Here is a 27942-nt window from a genome sequence, read left to right as displayed (position 1 = left end):
CAGTCATAACAGTATGTGACAGATTTAATGAAGAATGCAAAGTATTTACTGCAGTTGACAGACTGGTTGATTGTAATAACAAGCTGCTTGCATGCAAAAGAATAAAAAAAAATCCTGTCTACAAAAGGAAGGCTGTTAATTAGAGAAGAGACAGTGATTTGGTGCAAGTCGCTTGGCATAGAGCTTTAACTTGCTAGTAAAACTGTACTACATTGGAAAACCACAGTGGTTATTTTTTACCCCGTTTAGAGGAAGCCCTTGGATAATTTTATTAGGGTAAGATGGAATAATCATTGTTTTATATTGACTTTTACATTACAGTGACAAGTCAAGGGTATAGCATACATTGTATGTGTGTAACATAGCCAAAAATATTTTGCTGTTACTGAAAGTCATGCACTCTGATCATAAACTATATTAGCCCACAATTCAGTCATGTGTAATGATTAAAATTTAAAAAGCTCTGGTATTTGAAAATTCTGGTATTATGTGACTGAAAGGGAATTTTAACTTTTCCAGAATTGATACCACCCTGCTTTCAATGTGGCTACATTTAGATTACTGGTATACAATAGATAAATATACTCTACACTCTATAAATGTTCCTTTTTGGCTTTGATGGTTCAATGAAGAACCTTTAACAGCCATGGAACCTTTCTTTTTGAAAAAAGGTATATATATATATATATATATATATATATATATATATATATATATATATATATATATATATATATATATATATATATATATATATATATATATATATATATATATATATATATATATATATATATATGTATATATATATGTATATATATATATATATATATATGTATATATATATATATATATATATATATATATGTATATATATATATATATATATATATTCCACCTGTGCAATAAGTCAATTCGTGAAATAACCCACGGTCAACTGTCAGTGGTATTATACTCTGTTCCAACAGAAACTCAGCCATGCTGAGGGGCTCAGTGCGCAGAAGTCGCCATTCTTTTAGCTACAGAAATTTCATGTGTCCTTCAGATTAGCTCAAGAATAGTGCGTATAGAGCTTCATGGAATGGGTTTCCATGGCCAAGCAGCTGCATCCAATCCTTACGTCACCAAATACAATGCAAAGCGTCGGCTGCAGTGGTGTAAAGCACGCTGCCACTGGACTCTAGAACAGTGGAGATTTGTTCTCTGGAGTGATGAATCACGCTTCTCTGTCTGACAATCCGATGGAAGGAGCAGGGTTTGGCGGTTGTCAGGAGAACAGTACTTGCCTGACTGCATTGTGCCAAGTGTAAAGTTTGGTGGAGGGGGGATTATGGTGTGGTTTTTTTTTTTTATGTGCACTGTTAAGTAACATATACAAACAATGAACAGCTGTATTTTTTATTAACTAAGATTAACAAAGATTAATAAATACAGTAACAAATGTATTGATCATGGTTAGTTCATGTTAGTTATTAGTCTAATACATTAACTAATGTAATGTTAACAAATCAAACCATATTGTAAAGTGTTACAAACAAATAATTTACTCAGAACACCTCTTGAAATGAGAATATAAGTGTGCTTACCCCTTTTTTTTTTTGTAAGAGTTGTTATAGTAAGATTTAATCTTAATGAACTACAGTATTTTCAGGTTATTTATATGACAATATGTAGAAAAATTACCTACCAACATTGTGATTGTCCTTTAGCTTAATCATTTGAAATAATAAAAACAATATGATGTTCAAACTTTTGACTACTTTCTTTAATAACTACATAACACAATACTTTTACTTTCAGTACTTGAGTAGTAAATTTTAAAATAAACTACTTGCAATACTTAAGTACAAAAAATGTTGAATACTTTAGTACTTCTACTTAAGTGTGGTGCTTAAAGAGCACTTCAACTTCTACTCAAGTCACTTTTTTGATAAGGTACTTTTACTCAAGTATGTGTCTCTAGTACTTTATAGCCTACATCTCTGTTCAGAAGACACCAATACAGAAGGGGGAAATGTGTGGAATAAAAACAACATAAAGCACAGAAGTACCATTTGACACATAAGATTGTTTAGAGAATGTTTCATAACTGCATGGGCAGCTTCTGAAATTAGACTTTGGGCTGGTATATTTTAAGTTTCATGTAGCATTTATTTTCTTTTTCTTTTTTTAAATGATCCATTCTCTGAATGGATCCCCATGACCTTTCTGCTAATGAACAGAATTTCAGGGAGATTTACAATAATATAGTATAAACAATAAACACTATTGTAAACTAATATTCAATATGTATTAACAGAATGAAAGAATCTGAACGTATATGAAATTACTTTGCTTCTGTCTCGCAGTGGTATGGATGTCCATCTCGCACTTCTGATCCTTACTGTCACTCTACCATCATGTAAGTATTGTTCATCCTTTTATTGGCTCTGACACCATAGTTAACATTGACATATATCATCTATTTGAAGTGATTATAAACAAACTAAAAAATTATGTTTTTAAAAGAAGCTTCTTACGTCCATCAAGGCTGCATTTATTTTATCAAAAATGAAGTGAAAAAAACAGTAATATTGTGGGAAATAGAAATAGCCTAACTGCTTTTTATTTTAATATATTATAATGTACACCAGCTGCATAGTATTTTTATTGAAACCGTTATAAAAAAAATGAAGGATTCAAAAGAACATGATTTATTTAAAATTAAAATTTGATTTGTATTATCGTCACTTTAGATAAATGCATTGCTGAATATAAATATTAATTTCTTTCAAAAAATAAATAAAATAAAACATAAAACCCTACTGAATACTACTGTGTAAATAAATAAATGCACCAAATTCTAACATGCTAAAAAAATAATTCTATTCCAGACAGTTTATTTGTGTATTTTTTCAGAAATAATGTAATTGAGATAAATCGTGTCTATTATCTGCTGTTTTATTTTGATTGAAGATCTGAATCTAAAGTAATATAAAGTTTGATTTCAAAATTACTATTTTACTTTTATTAGGGAGAATTGTACTCAGCATTATGCATAATTATGGTTAAGTTGGTGTGTTATGTAAAGGAGTCTATTCTTTTTTGTCACTCTATTCATATTTAATGTGTTTTCCCACACTGTGATCTTCACATAATTTAGCACTTGACTCTCTAACAGTAATATTTTCTCTGAAGCGCATCTATACAATATGAAAAACTTGCTGCAATTTGAGCACATGATCGAGTGCACAATACCGAACAGTTCACCACTGATGAACTTTGCAGACTATGGCTGCTTTTGTGGTTTTGGTGGTCAAGGGTCGCCAGTTGACCAGCTCGATCGGTGAGTTGATTTTATTGTGGGAATGTGCTACATTGTTTTAATGGTGTTAATTTATAATTATATTTGTATTAAGAATGTCCCCTCTCTAATGACCTGGTAGGTGTTGTTTTACCCATGATGCCTGCTATTCCAAAGCAAAGACTCTTGAGTCCTGCACGTCATTGTTTGACAGTCCCTACACAAACAAATATGACTACCAGTGCGATAAGATTACCAGAACGATCACATGTCTGGGTGAGTGAAAATTAATCTCAGGAGTTCATCCCATATCAGTGACTCCTAAAAGGCCAAAAGATTATAATCTATATATAATAATTATAATTATTATGTGCACTGATAACTCATGTATAATAAATACTGCAATATTCCATTAAAAAAAAAAACATTTTAGTTCCTGGATGAATCAATGTTGTTGAGCAAATCGGTTGAGTCAATGATTCAATGATTCACTCACATGTTCCTGAATGAATCAATGTATGTGTTCCACTCCACTTTTAGACACACACTTGCAAACTTCTCTAAGCACTGCCCTTCGGGGGAATCCCTGCTGCCATTTTGAAGAGCGCTCCACTTCGTGAAGTGGACGAGGGACGTTTATGGACAGTCTACTTCATATGTACACTTCAGAGAGCTCCATATACCACAATGCAACACGATTGTGAGGTCACCGCATATCGCGTTTAATGTACCCCACCACAAACAACTCTATGATATTTTAATTTAAAACAACCCAAACACACCTATCTACATATAGAATGCTGCATTAAACAATTCCGTAAAGGAAAAAAGAAATCAACTCCATAGTTGATTCCAAGTGATAAAGGGCTTAGGACGTTCCAGTTCAGTCCATTGCAAAGGTTCCGCCAGTAGTGGGCACTCATGCAACGTAAGCAATGACGCACATCCGAGTGAACGAGACGGAGGGAAGTTAGCAAGTGAAAGGCATAATAAAAAACAAACTGTAATGCAGCACTGAATTAATTAATGTTGTTGAATAAATCAGTTGAGTCAATGATTCAATGACTTACATGTTCCTGAATGAATCAATGTTGTTGAACAAATCAGTTGATTTAATGGCTCACTCATAATACACGATGCAGGAACATGTTGTACTTGTTGTTCTGCCATAATGATAGTACACCTACTGGCCTAACATATAACTGCAGAAAGAGTCGATGAAAATCCCTACCACTAATACACAGACTATCAGTCTCTCTGGGACACAGACAAACGGATGATGATACAAACAGTGGAAAGTACCAGAACTAACTGTTGTGTATGTTCACATTTATAATCTGACTAAAATATAAGGCTGAGGTTTTGTGCATTAACTAATGGTAAACTATAATAGATGAGTATGAAACAATGTTATTTTAGTATAATTGAAATACTATTATATAGTTTGTATTATAATTTTGTATAAGATGTTGTGTTTATATTTTCCGTTTTCATTTTAATTTTCTATTAAAGTTTTGGTTGTTGTTTACTTTTAGAGGCTTTTTTTTAATATATATATATATATATTGTAGTTTCAGTTATAATAATAACCCTGTGTCACAATATCACTGGTCTGCTGGTCAGTCACTACATTTCCCATAATCCTTCCTGACTCCCACCTGCACACTTGCCTGTTCTCCTGCGTTTACTCCAGCAACTATCTCCAGTGTTTGTACTCCAGGGTCTTCCTCTCCCTTGTGTCTCCTGTGTTTTCCTATCAGCTACCTGCAAAGACCATTACCATCATACTCACCAAACGCGATGAGGTGTGTGCATCTATCCAGCCATCCGTCCAACCATCCATGATCTCCTGCACCTGTAAGACAAAGAAAGTCATCATTACCAAGTTATTCTCTGAAATCAAAGTCTATTTGAACTGCATACTTGCCCGTATTCACCATTCTGCTCAGTGCTGTAAAAAAGATCACCTTTATCTGCATTTCTCTGTGTCTGAGTCTACATTCCACAACAGAAGACCAGCAAATAAGAATCGACAGCATCATGAGCATTCCACTCCTTCCTGTTGACCAGCTATACTCCCTCTCTCAAAAATGGCCAACCCATTGCCTAATATGCAGAGGAATTCTTGGAGCTGGCCTCCATAGTCTATCTGAAGAATAATTTACTGATGACCATCTTTCATGGGAGTTTGGATGAACCGTTATACTCGATGTTGCCCTGGGATACTTACAACTGCTCATTGGAACAATACATCCTGTATGGAACAATATATCCGCCTTCTGAAGTCCACTCCAGAATGCTCTCCAGAGTCTGCTCCAGAGTGCTCTCCAGAGTCTGCTCCAGAGTGCTCTCCAGAGTCTGCCTCAGCCCCAGAATTCAGTCCAGAGAGCGTTGCATTGCCCATAGCGGCGCATTTGTGTGTGTCTGGACAACTCACATTGGCTCCAGCCCCTGAGTCCGCTCCAGTGTCGGCTCCAGCCCCTGAGTCTGTTCCATTGATGGCTCCAGCCCCTGAGTCTGTTCCATTGATGGCTCCAGCCCCTGAGTCTGTTCCATTGATGGCTCCAGCCCCTGAGTCTGTTCCATTGATGGCTCCAGCTCCTGAGTCCGCTTCAGTGTTGGCTCCAAGCCCTGAGTCTGCTCCAGTGTCTGCTTCAGCCCCTGAATCCGCTCCAGTGTCGATTCCAGTCCCTGAGTCTGTTCCAGTGTCGGGCTCCAGCCCTTGAGTCCCCTCCATTGACGGCTCTAGTCTGAGTACGCTCCATTGTCGGCTCCAGCACCTGAGTCCGCTCCAGTGTCTGCTTCAACCTCTGAGTCCGTTTCAGTGTCAGCTCCAACCCCTGAGTCTGTTCCATTGTTGGCTCCAGCCCCTGAGTCCGCTTCAGTGTCGGCTCCAGCACCTGAGTCTTTTCCATGGTTGGCTCCAGCCACTGAGTCTGTTCCATTGTCGGCCCCAGCCCCTGAGTCCGCTCCAGTGTTGGCTCTAGCCCCAGAGTCTGTTCTATTGTCGGCTCCAAGCCCTGAGTCCGCTCCAGTGTCTGCTTCAGCCCCTGAATCTGTTCCAGTGTCGGGCTCCAGCCCCTGAGTCCCCTCTATTGTCGGCTCTAGTCCGAGTATGCTCCATTGTCGGCTCCAGCACCTGAGTCCACTCCAGTGTCTGCTTCAGCCCCTGAGTCCGCTTCAGTGTCAGCTCCAGCCCCTGAGTCTGTTCCATTGTTGGCTCCAGCCCCTGAGTCTGTTCCATTGTCGGCCCCAGCCCTGAGTCCGCTCCAGTGTCTGCTTCAGCCCCTGAATCTGTTCCAGTGTCGGGCTCCAGCCCCTGAGTCCCCTCCATTGTCGGCTCTAGTCCGAGTATGCTCCATTGTCGGCTCCAGCACCTGAGTCCACTCCAGTGTCTGCTTCAGCCCCTGAGTCCGCTTCAGTGTCTGCTTCAGCCCCTGAATCTGTTCCAGTGTCGGGCTCCAGCCCCTGAGTCCCCTCCATTGTCGGCTCTAGTCCGAGTATGCTCCATTGTCGGCTCCAGCACCTGAGTCCACTCCAGTGTCTGCTTCAGCCCCTGAGTCCGCTTCAGTGTCAGCTCCAGCCCCTGAGTCTGTTCCATTGTTGGCTCCAGCCCCTGAGTCTGTTCCATTGTCGGCCCCAGCCCTGAGTCCGCTCCAGTGTGTGCTTCAGCCCCTGAATCTGTTCCAGTGTCGGGCTCCAGCCCCTGAGTCCCCTCCATTGTCGGCTCTAGTCCGAGTATGCTCCATTGTCGGCTCCAGCACCTGAGTCCACTCCAGTGTCTGCTTCAGCCCCTGAGTCCGCTTCAGTGTCAGCTCCAGCCCCTGAGTCTGTTCCATTGTTGGCTCCAGCCCCTGAGTCTGTTCCATTGATGGCTCCAGCCCCTGAGTCTGTTCCATTGATGGCTCCAGCCCCTGAGTCCGCTTCAGTGTTGGCTCCAAGCCCTGAGTCCGCTCCAGTGTCTGCTTCAGCCCCTGAATCCGCTCCAGTGTCGGCTCCAGTCCCTGAGTCTGTTCCAGTGTCGGGCTCCAGCCCTTGAGTCCCCTCCATTGTCGGCTCTAGTCTGAGTACGCTCCATGGTCAGCTCCAGCACCTGAGTCCGCTCCAGTGTCTGCTTCAACCTCTGAGTCCGCTTCAGTGTCAGCTCCAACCCCTGAGTCTGTTCCATTGTTGGCTCCAGCCCCTGAGTCCGCTTCAGTGTCGGCTCCAGCCCCTGAGTCTTTTCCATGGTTGGCTCCAGCCCCTGAGTCTGTTCCATTGTCGGCCCCAGCCCCTGAGTCCGCTCCAGTGTCGGCTCTAGCCCCAGAGTCTGTTCTATTGTCGGCTCCAAGCCCTGAGTCCGCTCCAGTGTCTGCTTTAGCCCCTGAATCTGTTCCAGTGTCGGGCTCCAGCCCCTGAGTCCCCTCCCTTGTCGGCTCTAGTCCGAGTATGCTCCATTGTCGGCTCCAGCACCTGAGTCCACTCCAGTGTCTGCTTCAGCCCCTGAGTCCGCTTCAGTGTCAGCTCCAGCCCCAGAGTCTGTTCCATTGTTGGCTTCAGCCCCTGAGTCTGTTCCATTGTCGGCCCCAGCCCTGAGTCCGCTCCAGTGTCTGCTTCAGCCCCTGAATCGGTTCCAGTGTCGGGCTCCAGCCCCTGAGTCCCCTCCATTGTCGGCTCTAGTCCGAGTATGCTCCATTGTCGGCTCCAGCACCTGAGTCCACTCCAGTGTCTGCTTCAGCCCCTGAGTCCGCTTCAGTGTCAGCTCCAGCCCCTGAGTCTGTTCCATTGTTGGCTCCAGCCCCTGAGTCTGTTCCATTGTCGGCCCCAGCCCCTGAGTCCGCTCCAGTGTCGGCTCTAGCCCCTGAGTCTGTTCCATTGTCGGCTCCAGCCCCTGAGTCCGCTTCAGTGTCGGCTCCAGCCCCTGAGTCTGTTCCATTGTTGGCTCCAGCCCCTGAGTCTGTTCCATTGTCGGCTCCAGCCCCTGAGTCTGTTCCATTGATGGCTCTAGCCCCTGAGTCCGCTTCAGTGTCAGTTCCAGCCCCTGAGTCTGTTCCATTGTTGGCTCCAGCCCCTGAGTCTGTTCCATTGTTGGCCCCAGCGCCTGAATCTGCTCCAGTGTCGGCTCTAGCGCCTGAATCTGCTCCAGTGTCGGCTCTAGCCCCTGAGTCTGTTCCATTGTCGGCTCCAGCCCCTGAGTCTGTTCCATGGTTGGCTCCAGCCCCTGAGTCTGTTCCATTGTCGGCCCCAGCCCCTGAGTCCGCTCCAGTGTCGACTCTAGCCCCAGAGTCTGTTCCATTGTCGGCTCCAAGCCCTGAGTCCGCTCCAGTGTCTGCTTCAGCCCCTGAATCTGTTCCAGTGTCGGGCTCCAGCCCCTGAGTCCCCTCCATTGTCGGCTCTAGTCCGAGTACGCTCCAGTGTCTGCTTCAGCCCCTGAGTCCGCTTCAGTGTCAGCTCCAGCCCCTGAGTCTGTTCCATTGTTGGCTCCAGCCCCTGAGTCTGTTCCATTGTCAGCCCCAGCCCCTGAGTCCGCTCCAGTGTCGGCTCTAGCCCCTGAGTCTGTTCCATTGTCGGCTCCAGCCCCTGAGTCCGCTTCAGTGTCGGCTCCAGACCCTGAGTCTGTTCCATTGTTGGCTCCAGCCCCTGAGTCTGTTGGGGGGGGGGGGGGGGGGTTTGCTATACGTCCCCGGCCATATACTTTAGCTCAGTGCTTCAAATAAAGCTTACAGTTATCACCGTTACATTCCGTAAGCCCTGATATGGAAGACTTATTTTCTGCATGTACTGTATTATAAGCATTCTCTTGTGGAAAAAAAATCTTTTTTATTAGAGTACTTATTACTGAAATAATATAGCCTGGATGCCAGCCGAATTTAGCCCTGCCTACAACATTTGAGTTCGGGAAATTAGGTCTGGACTTGATCCGTTGTGGAGCAACTATGCCCGAACAGGAGCTGTGTATACGATGATGGACAGATGATCTACAGTAACATAATCATCCATGTCACCAAAGAGCGCTTGGGTTGAATTTTTTTACTAAACGGAAAACTTGTTCGTATATGCATTCACCTTTACTATTTCTCTCAGAAATGATGATCGTGTTGGTAAGTACTCTGTGTATCCTTAAATTATTTTTACAACACCGGCAAAGATCGTTTACACTCATCTTCTTCTTCTACTTCTTCCAGCGTACGTGCAGTTGAGTTCTGTTGACTATGCGTCGCTCCGTTGCTCTGATTGGTTGTAGGTCTATCCAACTGAGGTCTTTCCTGGTTCGGTTGAAACAAGCCCCATAATCACAGCCCAATGGAGCAGTATCAGACTCATATTCTGACTAGAATTGAGTATAACGACGTCAGGCTAATAATATACTTTTAAAGAATATAATTAAGGATGAACTAAATCTAAATGTTTAATTTTATATTAAATGCAACTAGTTGACTTTAAAAGTTAAAGACTTAATACATCTGTATTAAAAAAATACTTCTATTGTCTTTGAAATATGTTTAAAGTGTACTGCTGAATGTACTGAAACTAAAATGTATTTTAATGAAAAATGTACTTGTTAAATGCCATTTCTATAATAACTTGCACATCATGTATTTAAATATATTTGTATTTACACGTTTGTGATGAACAGTTAAAGTAAATAATACATTGCAGTAAATATATTAACTTTAGATGTAATATTGAATAACACACTAAAGTTAAATTATAATCAAGTACTTTAATTGTGCTTTAGTATATTAGTCAACACATCAAAATAAGTGTACTTCTTGACGCACAACAAAATATCATTACAATATAATGATTTAAAATTTACTTTAAGGTATAACTTTTCATTTCACATTACAAGGTGCTCTTTTTAAGTGTACTTAAGCATAAGAGACATTCATGGAAGTGTACTCTCTTAAGTGACATTTTATTTTATTATTGTATTATCTGCAAGTACAGTTTTTTAAATATACTTTTAAGGTTTACACTACAAGTGCACATTCGATACAATTGAGAACACTTCTTTTTCACAAGGGTTATCTCTTTCTTTCTATCTTTCAGGCAGTAATGATGACTGTGATATGTTCATCTGCAAGTGTGACAAGGCTGCAGCGGAGTGTTTCGCTCAATCCCCCTATAACCTCTCCAATAATCATCTGCCCGCAAGTGTTTGCAGTTCAGCATCCAGAGAGATCAGCAGCTTTATTACCACTCTTGTTGCATTCATAGTCACTCTCACAATCCTTTACAGCAACAAAATGCGCTGAAGTCAGTGAAATGTGCATGCATATAACAATGCAACATTAACAACATTATTGTTGTTTGGTCAAAAAACCTTTTGTGCGCTGACAGCTGTTTTGCATGTACTCAAGAGTTTTGCAACTTTTCCAGCCTTTATGAAATTCTCATACTTTTTTAGAGAAAACTGAATTCTCGTACCAGCTGTGCAAATTGCCAACACATGCTCATGTTCCCAAAGAACAAACACACACACACACACACACACACACATGTAGTGTTTTCATCTTTTATGGGGACTTTCCATAGGCGTAATGGTTTTTATACCGTACATACCGTATATTCTATCCCCCTACACTGCCCCTGCCCCTAAACCTAACCCTCACAGGAGACATTCTGCAATTTTACATTTTCAAAAAACATCACTTAGTCTGATTTATAAGATGTTTTCCTCATGGGGACCTAAAAATGTCCCAACAAGGATGAGGATTTCGGATATTGCTATCTTTGTGGGGACATTTTGTCCCCATAACGTGATGATTACCAGTCCACACACACACACACACACACACACACACACACACACACACACACACACACACACACACACACACACACACACACACACACACACACACACACACACACACACACACACACACACACACACACACACACACACACACACACACACACACACATACACAAGTGTACATTAACACACTCAACTTGCACAAAGCTGTAAAGATCTCAACAACAAGCTGTATGTTTTTGCTTTTGTATGAATGCACATACTGTATATTAACATATCTCACATGTTCATAATATTCACAAAGTTGGCTTATCAGTGAACCCCGCCCATCAATGTTATATAAATAAGTTCTATAAATAATCAGCATGAACACCTGTTCATCTGGTCTTCACCATGCACACCTTTCTGTCTCTCGTGGTCCTGAGTGTCAGTCTGCCAGCCTGTGAGTATACTTAAAAAATATGATTTATTATTCAACTACTGTACAGGACCTTATTGTTTTAATAATTTCTCTTATGTATGCAAGGCAAATATTTAATATAGATACACGAGATGATTAAATATATATATGTAAAATAATTTGAAAAATAGCATTTACTAATTAGTCAAATAATTGCACCTCTTGCCTTCAAAAAAAAAGACCTCTTGCCTTCATTTATTAGATTAAATATATTTTATGAGAATGCTGTAATAACATTTAAAGGGCTAGTCCGCCCCAAAAATTCTGTCATTACTTACTGTACCAAAACTGTATGCTTTTCTTTCATCTGTTGTACATCAAAGTAGATATTTTGATAAATGTCTCGGTGTGTTGTTTTTGTTACTGTTGTTTTGTCCTTATAATGGAAGTCAATGGGCTCCAATGTTGTTTGGTTTCCAAAGGTTCTTCGAAAAAAATTATTTTATGTTCCACCGAAGAAAAAAATGCATACAGGTTTGAAACCACATGAGGTTAAGTAAAAGATGATTTTCATTTTTGTGTGGAGTATTGCTTTATACAAGACCTAAAGCCAGAAAACTTGGTGTGTTAAAAGTATTATAGTCTTAATATAGATTGTAGAAGGAAGAGCGGCAAGTGTTCTAACACATTTTGTAACTCAGACTTGTTTTTTGTCTTAAAATTTTGTATAAATTGAAGTTAAAGTTCTTTTGAAACTACAGCTTATCCCTAAACTGTGTGTGTATGTCAAATAAAAAAGTGCTGTCATTACCAAGGTGGGTTGTAATACTGACAGGAAACATAGACAACACTTTAAACTATGTAATGTGGTTATGAAATTATGACATTTTTTTAAATACTTAAGAATGTAAATGGTTAAGAGACAAATTGGTTAAATTGACTGTTACATTTGACCATCGGGTCCACCAGGAGACAGATCACTGGATGTGAAGCAGAAACAAACCATTTGAAATTGCTATACACCTTTCATAAATATTATGTAAGGCAGGCGGTAAATAAAATATGTATGATAAATGTATACTATGTTGCTTCTCGTGAACAGTGTGTACACTGTAAAAAAAAAAAAAATAGTTGCTGCCTTAAATTAAGTACATTCAACTTGAATGTTTAAGTCATTTCAACTTACATTACATTACACTTACTTAAAAAAATGAGTTGAATCATGTATAACATAAAAAAGCTAACTTATTTTAAGTTTTTTGAGTTAAAGCAATGTTAAAACACATGTTGTCATAACTTATTGATCATATACATTTTTACAGTCTTCTATGAATGAATGGTGATCAGGTCAGGTAAAAAATGTCCCCTTAAAGTGATAGTTCATCCAAAAATTTACATTTACTCACCCTTATGTCATTCAAAACCTGTATGAGATTCTTTCTTCAGTGGAACACAAAAAGTAATCTTTTAAAGAATATCCTGGCTTTCCAATCAGTGACATCGAGTGAGGGCTGTCAAGCTCAAAAAAAGGTACAAAAGAAACATAAAAATGCATGGTCCATATGACTTTTGTGAAATATTCCACATCTTCTGAAGCCATGTGATAGCTTTGTGTGAAACTGAAAACATTTTTCCTTTTAGCAAGTGTAGAACAGTGGATGATTCTGCAATGCAGTCTGTTGTTTACATACTATTTTGATGCTAAGCGGTATTCGCATTAATAAACTGTCATTGTTTAACAGTGCTGGCGACTTTAGACTACCGTGCGCTGTGGCAGTTCAGGTCCATGATCCTCTGTACCATCCCTGATAGCTGGCCTGCACTGGATTACGCAGACTACGGATGCTACTGCGGCAAGGGAGGCTCAGGCACCCCGTTGGATGAGCTGGACAGGTCAGATTTACACATCAGTTACAGAGACACTGACTGGAATCAATCATTTGATACAGCTTTGTTTGTCAAACTTCTGCCTGCTCAGACTGAAAAGATTAGTGAACAGTTTATAACTACAAATGGTAGGCAAAGGAAGCCCGTTTCCGCCACTACATAAAAAAATAAAAAGAGTAATTGCGACTTTTTATCTCAGAATTCTGACTTTTTTTCCTCACAATTGCGAGATATAAAGTCAGAATTCTGAGATATAAACGCGCAATTGCGAGTTATAAAGTCAGAATTCTGAGATATAAACGCGCAATTGCGTGATATAAAGTCACAATTCTAATATAAAGTCACAATTCTGAGATATAAACTCGCAATTGCGTGATATAAAGTCACAATTCTGACTTTTTTTTCCTCACATTTGAGAGTTATAAAGTCAAAATTTTGACTGAGAAAAAAAAGCCAGAATTGTGACAAGGCCTATATCACGCAATTGCGAGTTTATATCTCAGAATTCTGACTTTATAACTCGCAACTGCGTGATATAGCCACACTTCTGACTTTTTCTCACAATTGCGAGTTATAAAGTCAGAATTCTGATATAAAGTCACAATTCTGAGATATAAACTCGCAATTGCGTGATATAAAGTCACAATTCTGACTTTTTTTCTCACAATTGCGAGTTATAAAGTCAAAATTTTGATATAAAAATATCAATAGTATAAACTTTGACCGTGAACATAAGGTAGCTACGAGTATTAAGCGATTAGATCTCGATAATTAATATACACTATTATGAGATGAATTCTCAAAATAATGAATATATCATGCGCAATCAATCTGCTGTGCAATCAAGTTGAATTGTGGGATATATAGCTGCTTGAAGTGTACATCGGAGTAGATTCAGTCCCTCTGTCAAAATCGAGGGGACGAGGGCCACATAAACTTCCCTCGCCCTCTTGACAAAGTGGAACTCACTTCAAAATGGTGGCCCAAGGGAAAGTGCTTAGGGAAGTTCGCAAGTGTATGTCTGAAAGCGAAGTACGCACCCAAACATTATGAAGGAAAATGCATTTTTCCAGCAGTCAAGTAATGCAAATCTCTTTAAATATCATTATTAATGACAAACTTCATAAACATGTCCACTGTACACTCTGTTCCTCTCTAGGTGCTGTCAGGTGCATGACAAGTGTTATTCGGACTCATGGCAGCAAGATGACTGCTGGGGCATCTTAGACAACCCCTACACTGAAGTCTATTCATTCGCATGCGACAAACCGGCAAAGAAAATCACCTGCAATGGTAAGTCCCTAGCTAGCAAAAATATGCCAACGTTCCCATTATGTTATGAAAATGTAATTTCTAAATGTTCTCTGTCCAGTTTTTATTTTATAGGAACATTGATATATTTCTTGTTTGTGCGAAATTTTAAAGGAAAATTCAATTTTTACAAACATGGGAATGTTACCTTTGAATGTTCTTATGAAAATTATGAAACAAGTAGTAACATTTAAAAATGTTAGATATACATTCAACTAAAATGTTTTAGAAAAAAAGCTTTCATAAAGGTGTATAGATGTTTTTATTAAAGACCAGATCACTTTTAACAAACGTTGTATTAACGTTACTGGAAGAATATTTGTTCACAACCCTTGCCAGAACATTAGGGGAGTTTTAAGAATGTTCCCTGTTAGGACTCAGTAGGACAGACCATCTAAAAAGCTCAGTTAGTAATTGAGACCTGAACTGCTGTTTTTGTTGTTGTCTCTTGCAGCTGACAAGAATCGCCCCTGTGAGATGTTCATCTGCGAATGTGACAGAAAAGCAGCTGAATGCTTTGCACAAGCGGGTTACAACCCTGAGAACGAGCACTACCCCAGTGAAAACTGCTAATGACCTGACACTTGATAAAGTTTTAAGACTCAAAGTCTCATTAAACATAGCAATGGTATATCATGTAACCGTTTATTTTGTGTTCATGCTAATTGATATTTTGATTCATAGCAGAGAGATTATTTAATGGTATGTAAATATTCATTCAATTAAAAAAACATTACTATAATTTTCTTCATATTTTTCATAGTTTTCCAGTAAAAATGTCCAAGTTAAATATGAAGCGTTATTAAGAATTGTTTTTTAGAATTAAGTAGATTTGTCTTCCCATTGGCAGTTATTCTTGTTTTGGAAGAATAGCTTAAATTTGGAAGAATTGCTTAAAACAACTAAAAACAATTTGCCAATGGGGGGAAGAACTTATATATTCTGTGAAAATAAGTCATATAATCTTATTTAATTGCTTCTCAAGTACATTTGTTTTGTTTAAAAAGACAAAAATACTGATTAAGAAAATTATTTTTGCAAGTTAAGTACATTTACATGCCATTATTGATACAGAATCATTATATAACCTTTTATAAATTAAACATACTACAAAAACAAAAACATTGTAATCCTACATAGATACTAGTTGACTTTCACATTCGTAAAAACATTGAAACATCCTTAAATTCACTTGAGAAGCAAAATTTCCTTATTAATATTATGTTCATAGAGAATTAATCATAAAGTGAACGTTTTTTAATCTTGACCCATTGGTAAACTGTTTTAAGCACAAATCTAACAAAATGTTCTAAGGTTTGGGCTTAAATTGCGAAAATAAAAACTGCAGAAAAGTTTAATTCAACTTTTAATTCAAGATGTATTATCTAATAAGTCCATTATCTACAATCTTGCACCTCAAAATAAGGATGTTTAGATATTTTTACTGGAATAAGAGGCAAAAATTCTGCTTAAGAAACTGACTTTTGCATTGTTTGAGGCTAGTTTTGTATTTATCAGTGGCTCTTGGGTTTGCCCTCACAGATGTAAGGGTAAGTGAGCGTACAGTCTGCATCATTCCACAGCCTCCGTATTTCCACAGCTTTCCGAGAGTGGAGCTGCCCACAGTCCTCACCATTCACACGGACATCCCAGTCATCTGGTTGACCTTTATCCCAGTGGCTGAAACAGACATCAAGAGTTAGATTAAAGTGCCCCTATTGTGCTGTTTTAAAGGTTCCTCGTTTTGTTTTTGAGGTCTCCTACAGCAGGTCAAAAAACACTTACATTTTCTCATAATATACATTGCAGCATCACCTCTTTTCTTACAGTGTCTGAAACGGTTTGATAAAGGATTCTGTCTCTCTAAACCCCTCCTTTTTGAGAGCATTGTCTGCTCTGATTGGTCAGATGGCCCATTCTGTTGTGATTGGTCTACTGCTTAAGCCCGGGACACATCAAGCTGACGATTGGCCGTAGGGCAACATCAGACCATTTTTGAGCGTTGGCCGGCTTAGTTTTTTCGGTGTGTTCTGTTGGCTCTAGTTGGACAACGTCTGGATTTTTTTGGGCCGATTCAACATGCAGAATTGCCGTCAGTGAGAAAGAGAACTCTGATTGGCTGTTCAGCTTAGCGAATGAGTCAGTCCAGGAGAATAATAGCAAAACAGCGCGCAAAGAAGTCAAAACGCTACTAATTTTACGTCATCTTACGTTCCTGGGCGAATATTTTAATATTAACATGAGCGGAGTGGAATAAAGAACATGATCAGCGTTATTGAAATTCAAAAAGGTAAGAGCGTGTTGATTTGTTTACGGTTTGTGTATCTGCAGCCTCAACCTTGGTTTTCCTTTTGAATGACGAATATAGACTAATATATCTGCAGAAATAGACAGTCTCATTTACACGCAGGTGCAGAACACGCGTGCTAACTGACAGTCAGCTGTAGTTCTCTCGGTTTGTTCAAATGCAGCTTTTTTTTCCTAGACGCGGCCGACGAGAGGCGACAACACCGTCGGCGTTCGTTGCTGCTAGCTTTTTGACATCGGGGTTGGTGTGTCCCGGCCTTTACAGCGCGTGGCAGAAATGAAACGGCCATTAGCATATCTGAATCAGCACTTGTGTGCAGGGCCGTGCAGAGAGTTCTTCAGGGGCAGGGGCTCAAATGTAAAAAAGGGGCAATATATATATATATATATATATATATATATATATATATATATATATATATATATATATATATATATATATATATATATATATATATATATATATATATATATATATATAAGGATAAATATATCCTTATGCTCATCAAGCCTGCATTTATTTAATCAAAAATACAGAAAAAAACTGTACCCTAATATTGTGAAATATTATTACATTATGTTCTTTTTAACTTTTTATTTATCCAACAATCTTGAAAAGAGTATCACAGTTTCCATCATTGACATTAAATCCTCATATTAGAATGATTTCTGAATGATCATGTGACACTGAAGAGTGGAGTAATGATGCTGAAAATCCAGCTGTGATCACAGGAATAAATTATATTTTAAATTATTTTAAAATAGAAAACCATTATTTTAATATATTTCGCAATATTGCTGTTTTTTTGTCAAATAAATGCAGGCTTGATGAACATAAGAGACTTCTTTCATAATGCTGCATAATATTCAAAAATGGTAACGTTAATATAATAAAGTCCTTTCATGTAACCATTTCGCCAGCCTACACTTCACATAATAGGCCTGTTGGTGCTGGTGGAACTTGGGTTTTGTTAACTTTGATAGTTTCATGAAATAGTAAACGGTGTATCAATATACATAAATACAAGTGAATTTAACACTACTTAGCATTAATGCGACTTTTGCTGCTGTGGTTTTGTACAGTGATTTGTTTGTTGTCAGTTAAAATCCATTTTGTCAGTGATGCAATTAATAAAATGAGACAAACCGCAGGAAATCGTTCCACAAACGTTAGTTCGTCTGTCCATGTAATTTTCAACCGATTTATGAATAAGAACAGAAAATTACCGCTTCACATTGCCCAATGGAATTTGAACTTGCTTTGCCAGATCACGATTGGTTGGTGTATATACATGACAAACAGGCATTGGTGAATTGTGTAATACTTTAAAATATATAATATATAGATTTGTAATTAAATCAACACATTAGCTCTGATTATGGATGAAAAAAAAAATATTGGTTTACTTTTTTCCCGTGAGGCCACACACTCTCTGAAAGGACCATATTTGGCTCGAGAGCCATTTCCGAACAGAGGAAAATCAGCAGTCAATCAAAACGCACGCGACCCAAAGCAACGCGTTATGGCAACGCCTCAACAGAAATTGTCCGACTTTTGAGCCGTCCATTACTATTGTATACATTGTCATGTTATAATAATCACAAAAAAACTAGGGGCACTTAATATGCTACTTAGTGCATTTAGATTTTTGACCTTCTCTCATTATTTTATATTCATTCTTACTGTTCTGTAGCACTAAAGTCTGTTCCATCCACCCATGACCATTTTTCCTTTTCTTTCTCAACAAGCCCAATCCAGTAGCTGATAGACATCTTCAAGATTGAGGATAGGAAGTCCTGGTTTAAAAAGAGAGACCAAACACATATTTAACCTCACATAAGACTCCCACAAATAATTGTGATGCTGTGTGTGTTTTTGTCTTACAAGTTCAGCCAAGTCATTGACAACCACTAAGTGGGACCCTTTCTGGATACAGTTGTTCTCAGCATTTTGCCAGCTCTTCTTGACTGAAGACTGAAAGTAGCATGACTCTTTATAAAACACCCAGCCTTCCTGGCAGGGACCTGTACAGTTAAATATGCATTTAATCAAAATCAATCATTACTTAAATCAGGCGCATTTCACTGCCAAGCCAAATATAAACATTTTTAAAAAATTGGTAAAAGTCCAAAAGTCTGAGTCCACCTTGAAAATCTGGGGTTCATAATGTAATTAAAAAGCCATAATATGTCACTTATTCAAAACGTGAAAACGTTGCTTAATGATGCCTTGATTGTGCAGCGCTTTTATTATGCCACAGGCGACCGCTTCTGCTTATTCCAGTCATGCGTATGTGGGGTAACGCAGCACTATTTTATCATATTAGATACATTTGAGTGTGTTGAAAGTTATGTTATAATGCTACTCTGTGTTCGCTTGGCAGCTACTATGAGACACTTGTTGTACACTGCAGTAAGCTAGATCAATATTAGTCATGGTAAAACATGGTACGCGTGGTAAATCAAGAAAACAAGATTTAAACAATAAGACTAACTGTGTTGTGCTATATAACAATCATTCGTTTTCTGTCGATGAATGTATCCAAACAGTTGCTCACCTGTCTAATAAAACACATATGTTAAAGGAACACAACGACTTTTTGGGAGTTTAGCTTATTCACCATATCCCCCAGAGTTAGATAATTCCATACATACACTCTAAAAAAAAAAGGTTCTATATGGCACCAAAAATAGTTCTTGGCTCGTAATCATAGGGGAACCTTTTTTAGTGCTATATAGCACCATTTTTGGTGCTTCAGTGGTTCTTCAGCGGTTCTTCAGAGGTTCTTCACCGGTTCTTCAGAGGTTCTTCACCGGTTCTTTGACTAAGGTGCTATATAGCACCTCTGAAGAACCACTGAAGCACCAAAATTGGTGCTATATAGCACTAAAAAATGTTCCCTTATGATTACGAGACTTTTTTTTTAGAGTGTACCATTCTCATCTCCATGCGTGCCATAACTCTATCTGACGCAACCACCGCTAGCCTAGCTTAGCACAAAGACTGGAGGTAAACGGCTCCAGCTAGCCTACTACAGCAAAGTTCCTTGATTATTACACATGAATGAGAGTATAGTTCCTAGCTATATCGGTTTCGAAAATCGCAACTTTTCATTTTCCGTCGGTCTTAGTACACAATGTAACTAGACACATCACAACATGTAAATAGGAAAATGTTGGCGTTATTTTGTCACTTATTAAACAGTAGGTTAGCTGGAGCCGTTTACCTCCAGTCTTTGTGCTAAGCTAGGCTAGCGGTGGGTGCGTCAGACAGAGTTATGGCACGCACGGAGATGAGAATGGTATGTATGGACTTATCTAGCTCTGGGGGATTCGGTGAATAAGCTAAAGTCACAAAAAGTCGCCACAAGGACGTGCTCCTCTAAAGCGTCTTTGGTGTTTCCATGGTTTCTATAAAATAAAACCTATATATGAAAATGAAACCGAGGGTACTGCGGGTTTGGTCATTGATAGGCGACGTGTCCTGGTAAAAAAAGTCTTATTTCTCTGGATTTAAACATTCTTGGAAGCATTTGGGATAACTTAAGTATACAAGTCAACAAAATATTTAATACTGTTCTAGTGGTTTTTGAATATTTCATCCAAAATTCTTACATATTGTGCCTTTAACACTGGAAATAAACCCTGTTTTTTATTATATTATTATTATTTTTTTTTTTTTGAATGATTCAGAAATAGGATTATGTTTCTGCTGTTTGTAGGTCACTAATAAACGTAGTACATTTGTAACATTGACCAAGTGACTTTGTGTAGACAAGATCAGATATTCTTCAAATGAAACTCGAGATCAAGATGAGATATAATATAGATATAATACTAAGGCATTTTAAAATGCATGTACATTTTTCAATTCAAACTCAAATTTTTATGCTGATGATATATTATTATTAAATTATATAAATGCAAAGCATAGAGGCAAATAAACTAGTGGTCTCTGACTTTTGGACCCCATTGTCATAAAGAGCCTCACCTTGCACCGGCATCACACGCTCAGAGAAATGAGCATTTTCTGGGAGAAATAAAAATCACAATAAATTAATATTACAGACATTGTTAGTATATGCATAAACCTATATAAAAATGTAATTTTACAAAGACTTATTAAAAAAAATCTTTATGTACCAAATTGCAGAGATTTGGGGGACTCTTTAATGGAGGCAACAAGGGACTCCACAGAAAGTCTAACTTCAGCGACCTCTTGGCTGACCTGAGAGACTTTTAAAAATAATAATTGAAATCAATCCCTTTGGTAAAAAAATAAATAAATAATAATAATAATAATAATAATAATGCAGTGGAATCCAGAAGGTTTTGTTAAATTTGACATCAACAAATTATTTGGTGGAAGAAAAATGCTCACAACATACTTTTAATTCCTACAGCCAGTGTCAGTATAAACACATAGAGGACGAGGGCACCATATATTATGTACATCTTTCTGTTCTGTCTACCTGTAGGAAAGAATTAAAGTCATAACATAAGAATATGGAACAAACACAGACTAAAACTACATTCCCAGCTAACAAAAATGTTTATCTAACGTTCCCATTAAGTTGTGAAAACGTTATTTCTGAATGTTCTCAGAACGTTCAAAACGTCCAGTTATTTTAAATATTTTAAAAACTTTTCTTGGTGAGGTTTGAGAATGTTAAAGAAAACATTAAGTAAATGTTCTATTTTATAATTTAGCAAATATGATGGAAAGTTACATTTGGAAGTTCTCTGAACCGAATAGTAATATGTAACATTTAAAAAACATTAGCCTAATGTCCAACTAAAACGATTCAGAAGAACGTTCCATGAATGATGTATAAATGTTTTTGTGCTAATGTTATTAAAGACCACATAGCTTTAAACATACATTCTATTAATGTTACTGGATGAAGGTTTGTTCATAACTTTGAGAGAACCTTGTCAGAACATTAGCCACATTTCCCAGAATGTTCCTCACTGAAAAAAACAGGTAAATTATACAACATTTTTCTTTGTCACATTTTTGCATGCATATTTTTTAAGTACATTTCACTTATGGTATTAAGTAAACGCTACTTAAAGGTGCAGTGTGTATTATTTATGAGGATCTATTGACAGAAATGCAATATAATATACATAACTATGTTTTCAGTGGTGTATAAAGACCTAACAAAATGTACCGTTATGTTTTTATTACCTAAGAATGAGCCATTTCTATCTACATACACTGCTGGACCCCTTACAGTGAAATCGCCATTTTGTGCCATCATGATTCTACAGTCGCCCTAAATGGACAAACTGCTCTCTCCGAGGACAACATCGTTGTCCTGTGTCAGCCCCCGTAGATTCTCTATGTGCTTCGAAAGGGAGAGGTGAGCGGTTGCAATTTACAACCTCACCGCTAGATGTCGCTAAAATTTACACACTGCACCTTTAAAGCTGCAGTCTGTTTTAAGTTTTGCCTCTTTGTCGCCATCTCTGTTTGAAACCTGCAATTGTAGTTATTTATGGAATTATTGTCTTTACGTAGGTTGTGCATCTTCACGGCTCCTCAGCGCGGATGAATCTAATGTTTTGAGGAGTATGTGTGGCTGTCAGTCTGATTACTTCGGAATCACAGATTCTACATTTTGTTCTGACCACCTGAGAAAAAAAGCATTACAATAAATCACGCTACCAACGGATTAAATCTAACGATCACTTAGCTCATATCACATCAAAACATGCAAATTATTATTATTGTTATACTTTGTTCTCAAATAGTTCATGTTAACAGCATTGCGTGACTATGTGTATTTAGGGTGCGTTCACACTTGTCATGTTTGGTTCGATTAAAACGAACCCTGGTGCGATTGCTCGGTTAGTGCGGTTCATTTGAACATATGTGAACGCTGCCATCCGAACCCTGGTGCGCACCAAACAAGCGGACCAAGACGCGTAAAAAGATGGGCCTCGGTCCGCTTCCAAACGAACTCTGGTGCGCTTTGATTGATATGTGAACGCAACACGGACCAAAGACATGTAAACGAACCAAAAACAGGACGTGCTGTCACAAGATGCGACGCTACAAGTCATCTGATTTGACGACGTGGAAAGATCGGTTTATCCAAAATGAGTAGAGGGCAAACGTGGACCAACGAGGAGGTAAAGTGCCTCATCAATATATACAGATCTTCGTTTCTGAATACAACTGAGGAAATCCTGGTGCTGTTTTGAATGTTTTGAACATTTTATGAGCTCTTTGTGAGTTCTCAGCTGATAAAAAAAAAACCATATGTTCGCGCATAAAATGACCGCATTTAATCCAGCACACAGCATTGTTTTGAATGTTCTGTAAGCAAGCTCCGTCGCGAAATATACGTCATAAAAGCCGACCAATCAGGTTGTGACCGTATCCCTATGTCTTTGGTTTGGTAACTTTAGGTTCACAGTTAAAAATGCCAGTCTGAACGCTAAGCGGACCAGGACTATATGTTTTGTTTTTTGGTCAGGACCAAACGAACCAAACGAACCGAGCTACAAGTGTGAACGCACCCTTAGTGTGTATTAGCGTTACCTGTAGATTTTAATTTCTGTACAGACTAATCTTTTGCTTTTGACTATGGGTGAATCTCCAGTTGTCACTGATGATTGTCATTTGGATCTTTCTGGATTACAATCTGCCATCAAAATGATACGTTTAATTATTCCAGCTGCTGTGAGAAAAATCTATAAATGATCAACCACCTGTAGCATCCTCGCATGCAACACTACTACTAGCCGGACTCCTTCTTTATGTATACAGACGTGACGTAATGACGCAAAGACGAACGGCACCATGCTCAAATTTCCCTCGGAAATCCACCAGTAATCCACCACTCAAATTATAACACAGTATTACAAGTTTACCGTAGTGAATCGGGTTACGGTAAGGACATCGTTTTGAACACTGGCTGGTTATGTTCTTGCTCAAAATTAGATTTTGGATCATATTTAACCAAAAAAAGTTACGGACTGCAGTTTTAACTAAGTTAAGTAAAATTAACAAATAAAATAAGTAATTATTTAATTTAAAAAGCCAGTAAAAGGTTGTTGAGTTACCGGTATTTCTACTTAGTTGACGTTTCCTTTGCAATACTCAAACAATATAACACTGAATTAAACCACGCTTTTAAAATGTATGTTTCACAACAACACAACAGATCTATGTTATAGTAATGCAACACCTGTACACAGAGACCTCATTACTTGGTACACAATAAACAGTGTCGGTAACATTCGATGGATCGTTTTTGAGTATGAATGTCATTTTGAAAATGAACTCCAGGTGTTACAAACTGCATTACTAAACCTAACAAAAGCAATGATAAAACAGTGTAAATACAGCTGGAAAACCAACCGTGCATGCACTGTAAAAAACACAACTTGAAAAAAGTTGAAATGACTGATTTTGTTGTGTTGGTTCAGCAAAAATCCACATTGTAAAAATCTTAGAACTAATTTCCCTTAGCTTTTTTTTGTTGACTCAACTTTTGTAAATAACAGTTATACGAACTGAAAATAAGTTTTCTGTGACACAAAATGTTTTTTTAGTTGAGTCAACTTGACATTATTTGTTTTCTGGAGAGATGACAAATCTTTTGTAGTCAACATTTTGTGTCTATTGGAAACAAAAGTTCTCATTAAGAATTAACAGGTTCAGATGTAGAATTTTTTACTGAAAATGTTTCATGAGTGAAATTATAAGTGTTCAATGAGTTCAATGAGTGTTTCCTTTAGATTTCTGCAGTTTGACTCTTGGTGTTATGTGAGCTTGTGGTTTTTGTAGCAGTGTTTAACAAAAAACTTAATTTTATACAGTTATTATTATTTAACATTATAAAGTGGAGTAGTTTACTACTTTATTCCTGACCAAAAGTGATTATTTATGAATAATATATTATATTTACCAACAAAAGTTTTATGCAGCAGATCAGTCATTCTGAATTTTGATTTTTAAATACATTTTGGGAACTTTTTTTAGACACACACAGACATCAAGAATCAGCATATGAATCTCAACAATGGTGACATGTTTCCTGCCACAATGTATGCTGGGAGCCATAATTTTTCTTTTTTGGCTCCCAGCATGCATTGCGGCATGAAGCATGTCACCATTGTTGAGATTCATATGCTGATTCTTGATGTCTGTGTGTGGCAAAATACTCCCCCCCGTAATGTATTTCAAATTCAGAATGTCTGATCTGCTAAAACAAAGTTTTGCTGGTAAAATATTAAATATTGTAAAATATTGGTCAGAAATAAGATTATTGATTTATTAGAGTTTATGAGGCTGAAAACTTAATCGTCTTGGTTTCTTTCTTAGCAACAAATTATGTGTTTAGCTAAACACTGTTGCAAAGGCCACAAACTCACACAAAGAGGCTAACTGCCCAACCAAAGAAAACACTCATGATTTTCAAGACCAAATTAATTTCAATTTTTAAAAAAAATCAACATCTAAACCTGTTAATTCTTAAGAACTTCTGTTTCCAATGGACAACATTTCTTGAATTGGCTCAACTACAAAAGATTTGTTACAGAATAGTTGCATATCTCCAGAAAACAAATAATGTCAAGTTGACTCAACTAAAAATTTTTTATGTCACATACAACTTATTTTCAGTTCATATAACCGTTATTTACAAAAGTTGAGTCAACAAAAAAAAGCTAGGGGAAATTGGTACTAAGATTTTTTTTGTTGTACACCCCTAAAATGTTTTACAGTGTGGTAGGAACAACAGTATCAGAAAAGTTGAATCGTTTAACTTAATTTTATAACGTTGATATTTACACTTTAATTTCTACAAGCTTAAATTGAGCACTAATATAGAATTTACTTTGTATTTATAGATATAGTTTGTATATAGATAGATTATAGAGAGATTTGTGTATATAGAACTGTTTTTGTAATTGTTGCCTGTATACTAACTTTTTCATGTAGAAATTACATTAGTTTTTTTTCCTGTATTATTTACTTCACCACAGAATAACTTTTATCAGTGCTTGTTAGCTGGGTTGTCATGGAGTGTCAGTATTCAGTATTTAGCAAATAAGGGTTTACCAGGGTATTTCTCCCTCTTTTCTGGTTACTAGAAATGCCTTTCTTAGTAAGGTGGCGAGATCGATTTATTCTTAATTTTGAGTTAATGTTTTCTACAAAGCACAATTTACAAACATTCCTTTCATAACCTGAAACAAAAAAACATCTCTCACCTGATTCAAATATAAATTTCTGGCCAGTGTGATTTATTTCTGCCTCAGGTGTGGTAAACCGGTCATATGACACAGATTCCATCTCTGAAGAATAAAGCAGGATGAATGATGTATTCACATCAAATAATTAAAACTGAATTGAAATGTATTTCTCTTATGTAATGACTTTTGTCACAACATATAAATATCGGTATAAGCAAAGAAACTGTGTGAATGCACTAATCGCAAGAGTTTCAAGGTCATGCAACAAAACAGTTGAATATTAACCGCTAGACTGACAAACTATTACTGAACTTCATCTATCACAAACATGGAGAAGAGCACATGAAGAAATGTCTGCCCACATATACTGCTAGTTCAAACACAGTAGAATAAAGAGACTTTTGTATATTATTATCTGACATATTACACGCGAAATACACAAAACTAAATCAAACATGTGAAACATTCTCATTACTCAAAATTAGGATTTTACCATGAAGGTTCATACATTGAGGACATTATGCTCTCATGTGGAAATACAAAAAAACTTACTGTCAGGTGCAGTAAATCTACTGTTTAAAGCGAGTGTTTCTGTCGAATCTCCCTCCTCTGCTTGCGGTCAGTGTCCTGATGGCTGTTCTCTGTCATTCTGTCCTTACGTAACTCCTAAACCATTTCCGAGAACGTGGATTGACAGTCCTAACATCCTACTGGACTTGTTCTAAAATTTGCATCCTCGCGTGTGTGAAATATGACAAAATATTCAGTCAAGAAATTACTCGAATCAATTAATATAAGAAACGGACTTCTGGCCAAAATGCTATTGTTCAGATATAAGATATATGAATATAGTTGGATGCATACATAGGCATAAGTACTCAGCATAAATGAGTACACCTCCTATGAAAGTTATCAATTACTCTTTATGTAGATAACATATTAGGGTTCCTGGGAGATATAATGTTCCAGCAAGTCTGCTTGATCAATTAACAAAGAAGCATGTCAATATTAATTAGGAATTAATAAGGTTTTCCTACCAAAGTAATAACATGTTGTGTTGTAAAAATGAGTACACTCTCCTGAAAATTACAAAATAAAACTAAATAAGAATTTTCTGGTGCAAGTTAAAGACGATTAAGTTGAACCAAAACGAACCAAAAAGAACCAAGAGTAATTTCTCAACAATAAAAAAATTATAAAATTAGTGAAATGCTGTTACAATCCACCCCTGCCCCGGACTCCGTTTCCCAGAATCCTCCCTGTCTCAAACCTGAACTCACTTCCTCACAATAAAGGAGTCATCATCTACACTCCTTTATATTGACTCACTCCTCTGCACTCATGGTCCGTTCTTGTTTGCGTTACCTTGTTGTTTGGTTGTGTCCCGTTTCTGTACTCTCCTATTATTTGTATTAAACCCATCTATTATTTGAAGTCCGCATCCTGTTTTCCTCGCTGCATAACCTGACTGTAACAAATGCAGAATATTATATACTTTATGTATTTAATTTCACTTTATTAAGCATTGTCTTTGCTGCTGACCTTTGATTATCCAATTCAACCATACTAATGAGCAAATAACTTAAGTAAATCACATTTGTGTTTCATTGTTTTTATTGCTTTAGAGTGTTGAACTTTCTTTTGCATCCTATTCTTCTTCAATCCAGAATGGCAACACAGTTGAAAGATTTAGCAATTTTAATTTTTGGGTGAAATATCCCTTTATGGAGGCCAAACTATATACTAGAATATTATACCTTATGTTGTTAATCGATGAAAAATATTTTACTGTCGATATAACGT

General features: G+C 37.7%; 3 protein-coding genes across 5 annotated transcripts; 2 read left to right on the top strand and 1 right to left on the bottom strand.

Annotated features, from left to right (window-relative positions):
- Positions 1-141: 141 nt before the first annotated feature.
- Positions 142-12233, top strand: LOC307132317 (phospholipase A2-like). 2 transcript variants are annotated; one of them, XM_079826555.1, is made up of 5 exons: positions 142-276; positions 2349-2401; positions 3178-3325; positions 3426-3559; positions 10316-12233. In XM_079826555.1, exons 2-5 carry the CDS (start codon positions 2353-2355, stop codon positions 10519-10521), a joined length of 537 nt encoding a protein of 178 aa, XP_079682681.1. In that variant the 5' UTR covers positions 142-276; positions 2349-2352; the 3' UTR covers positions 10522-12233. The 2 variants fall into 2 exon arrangements, with proteins under 2 accessions (XP_079682681.1, XP_079682682.1); XM_079826556.1 differs by lacking the exon at positions 10316-12233 and adding an exon at positions 3824-4810 and having other exon boundaries at positions 148-276.
- On the top strand, positions 11413-15990 carry LOC307132318 (phospholipase A2, minor isoenzyme-like). Its single transcript, XM_079826557.1, has 4 exons — positions 11413-11466; positions 13167-13317; positions 14471-14604; positions 15077-15990. Exons 1-4 carry the CDS (start codon positions 11418-11420, stop codon positions 15193-15195), a joined length of 453 nt encoding a protein of 150 aa, XP_079682683.1. The 5' UTR covers positions 11413-11417; the 3' UTR covers positions 15196-15990.
- Positions 14868-27426, bottom strand: asgrl1 (asialoglycoprotein receptor-like 1). 2 transcript variants are annotated; one of them, XM_079826554.1, is made up of 9 exons: positions 26692-26785; positions 26158-26241; positions 22450-22566; positions 21318-21401; positions 21073-21165; positions 20921-20959; positions 18815-18954; positions 18614-18726; positions 14868-16302 (listed from the first exon to the last, which is right to left on the bottom strand). In XM_079826554.1, the coding sequence occupies exons 3-9, from the start codon at positions 22460-22462 to the stop codon at positions 16137-16139; spliced, it is 648 nt and encodes a 215-aa protein (XP_079682680.1). In that variant the 5' UTR covers positions 22463-22566; positions 26158-26241; positions 26692-26785; the 3' UTR covers positions 14868-16136. The 2 variants fall into 2 exon arrangements, with proteins under 2 accessions (XP_079682680.1, XP_079682679.1); XM_079826553.1 differs by lacking the exon at positions 22450-22566 and having other exon boundaries at positions 26692-27426.
- Positions 27427-27942: the final 516 nt, after the last annotated feature.

This window comes from Gobio gobio (assembly GCF_949357685.1).
Source record: "Gobio gobio genome assembly, chromosome: 10".
Classification (NCBI taxonomy): Eukaryota; Metazoa; Chordata; class Actinopteri; order Cypriniformes; family Gobionidae; genus Gobio; species Gobio gobio.
The sequence above is the reverse complement of the archived record's forward strand: the minus strand, read 5'-3'. Positions and strand labels throughout refer to the sequence as shown.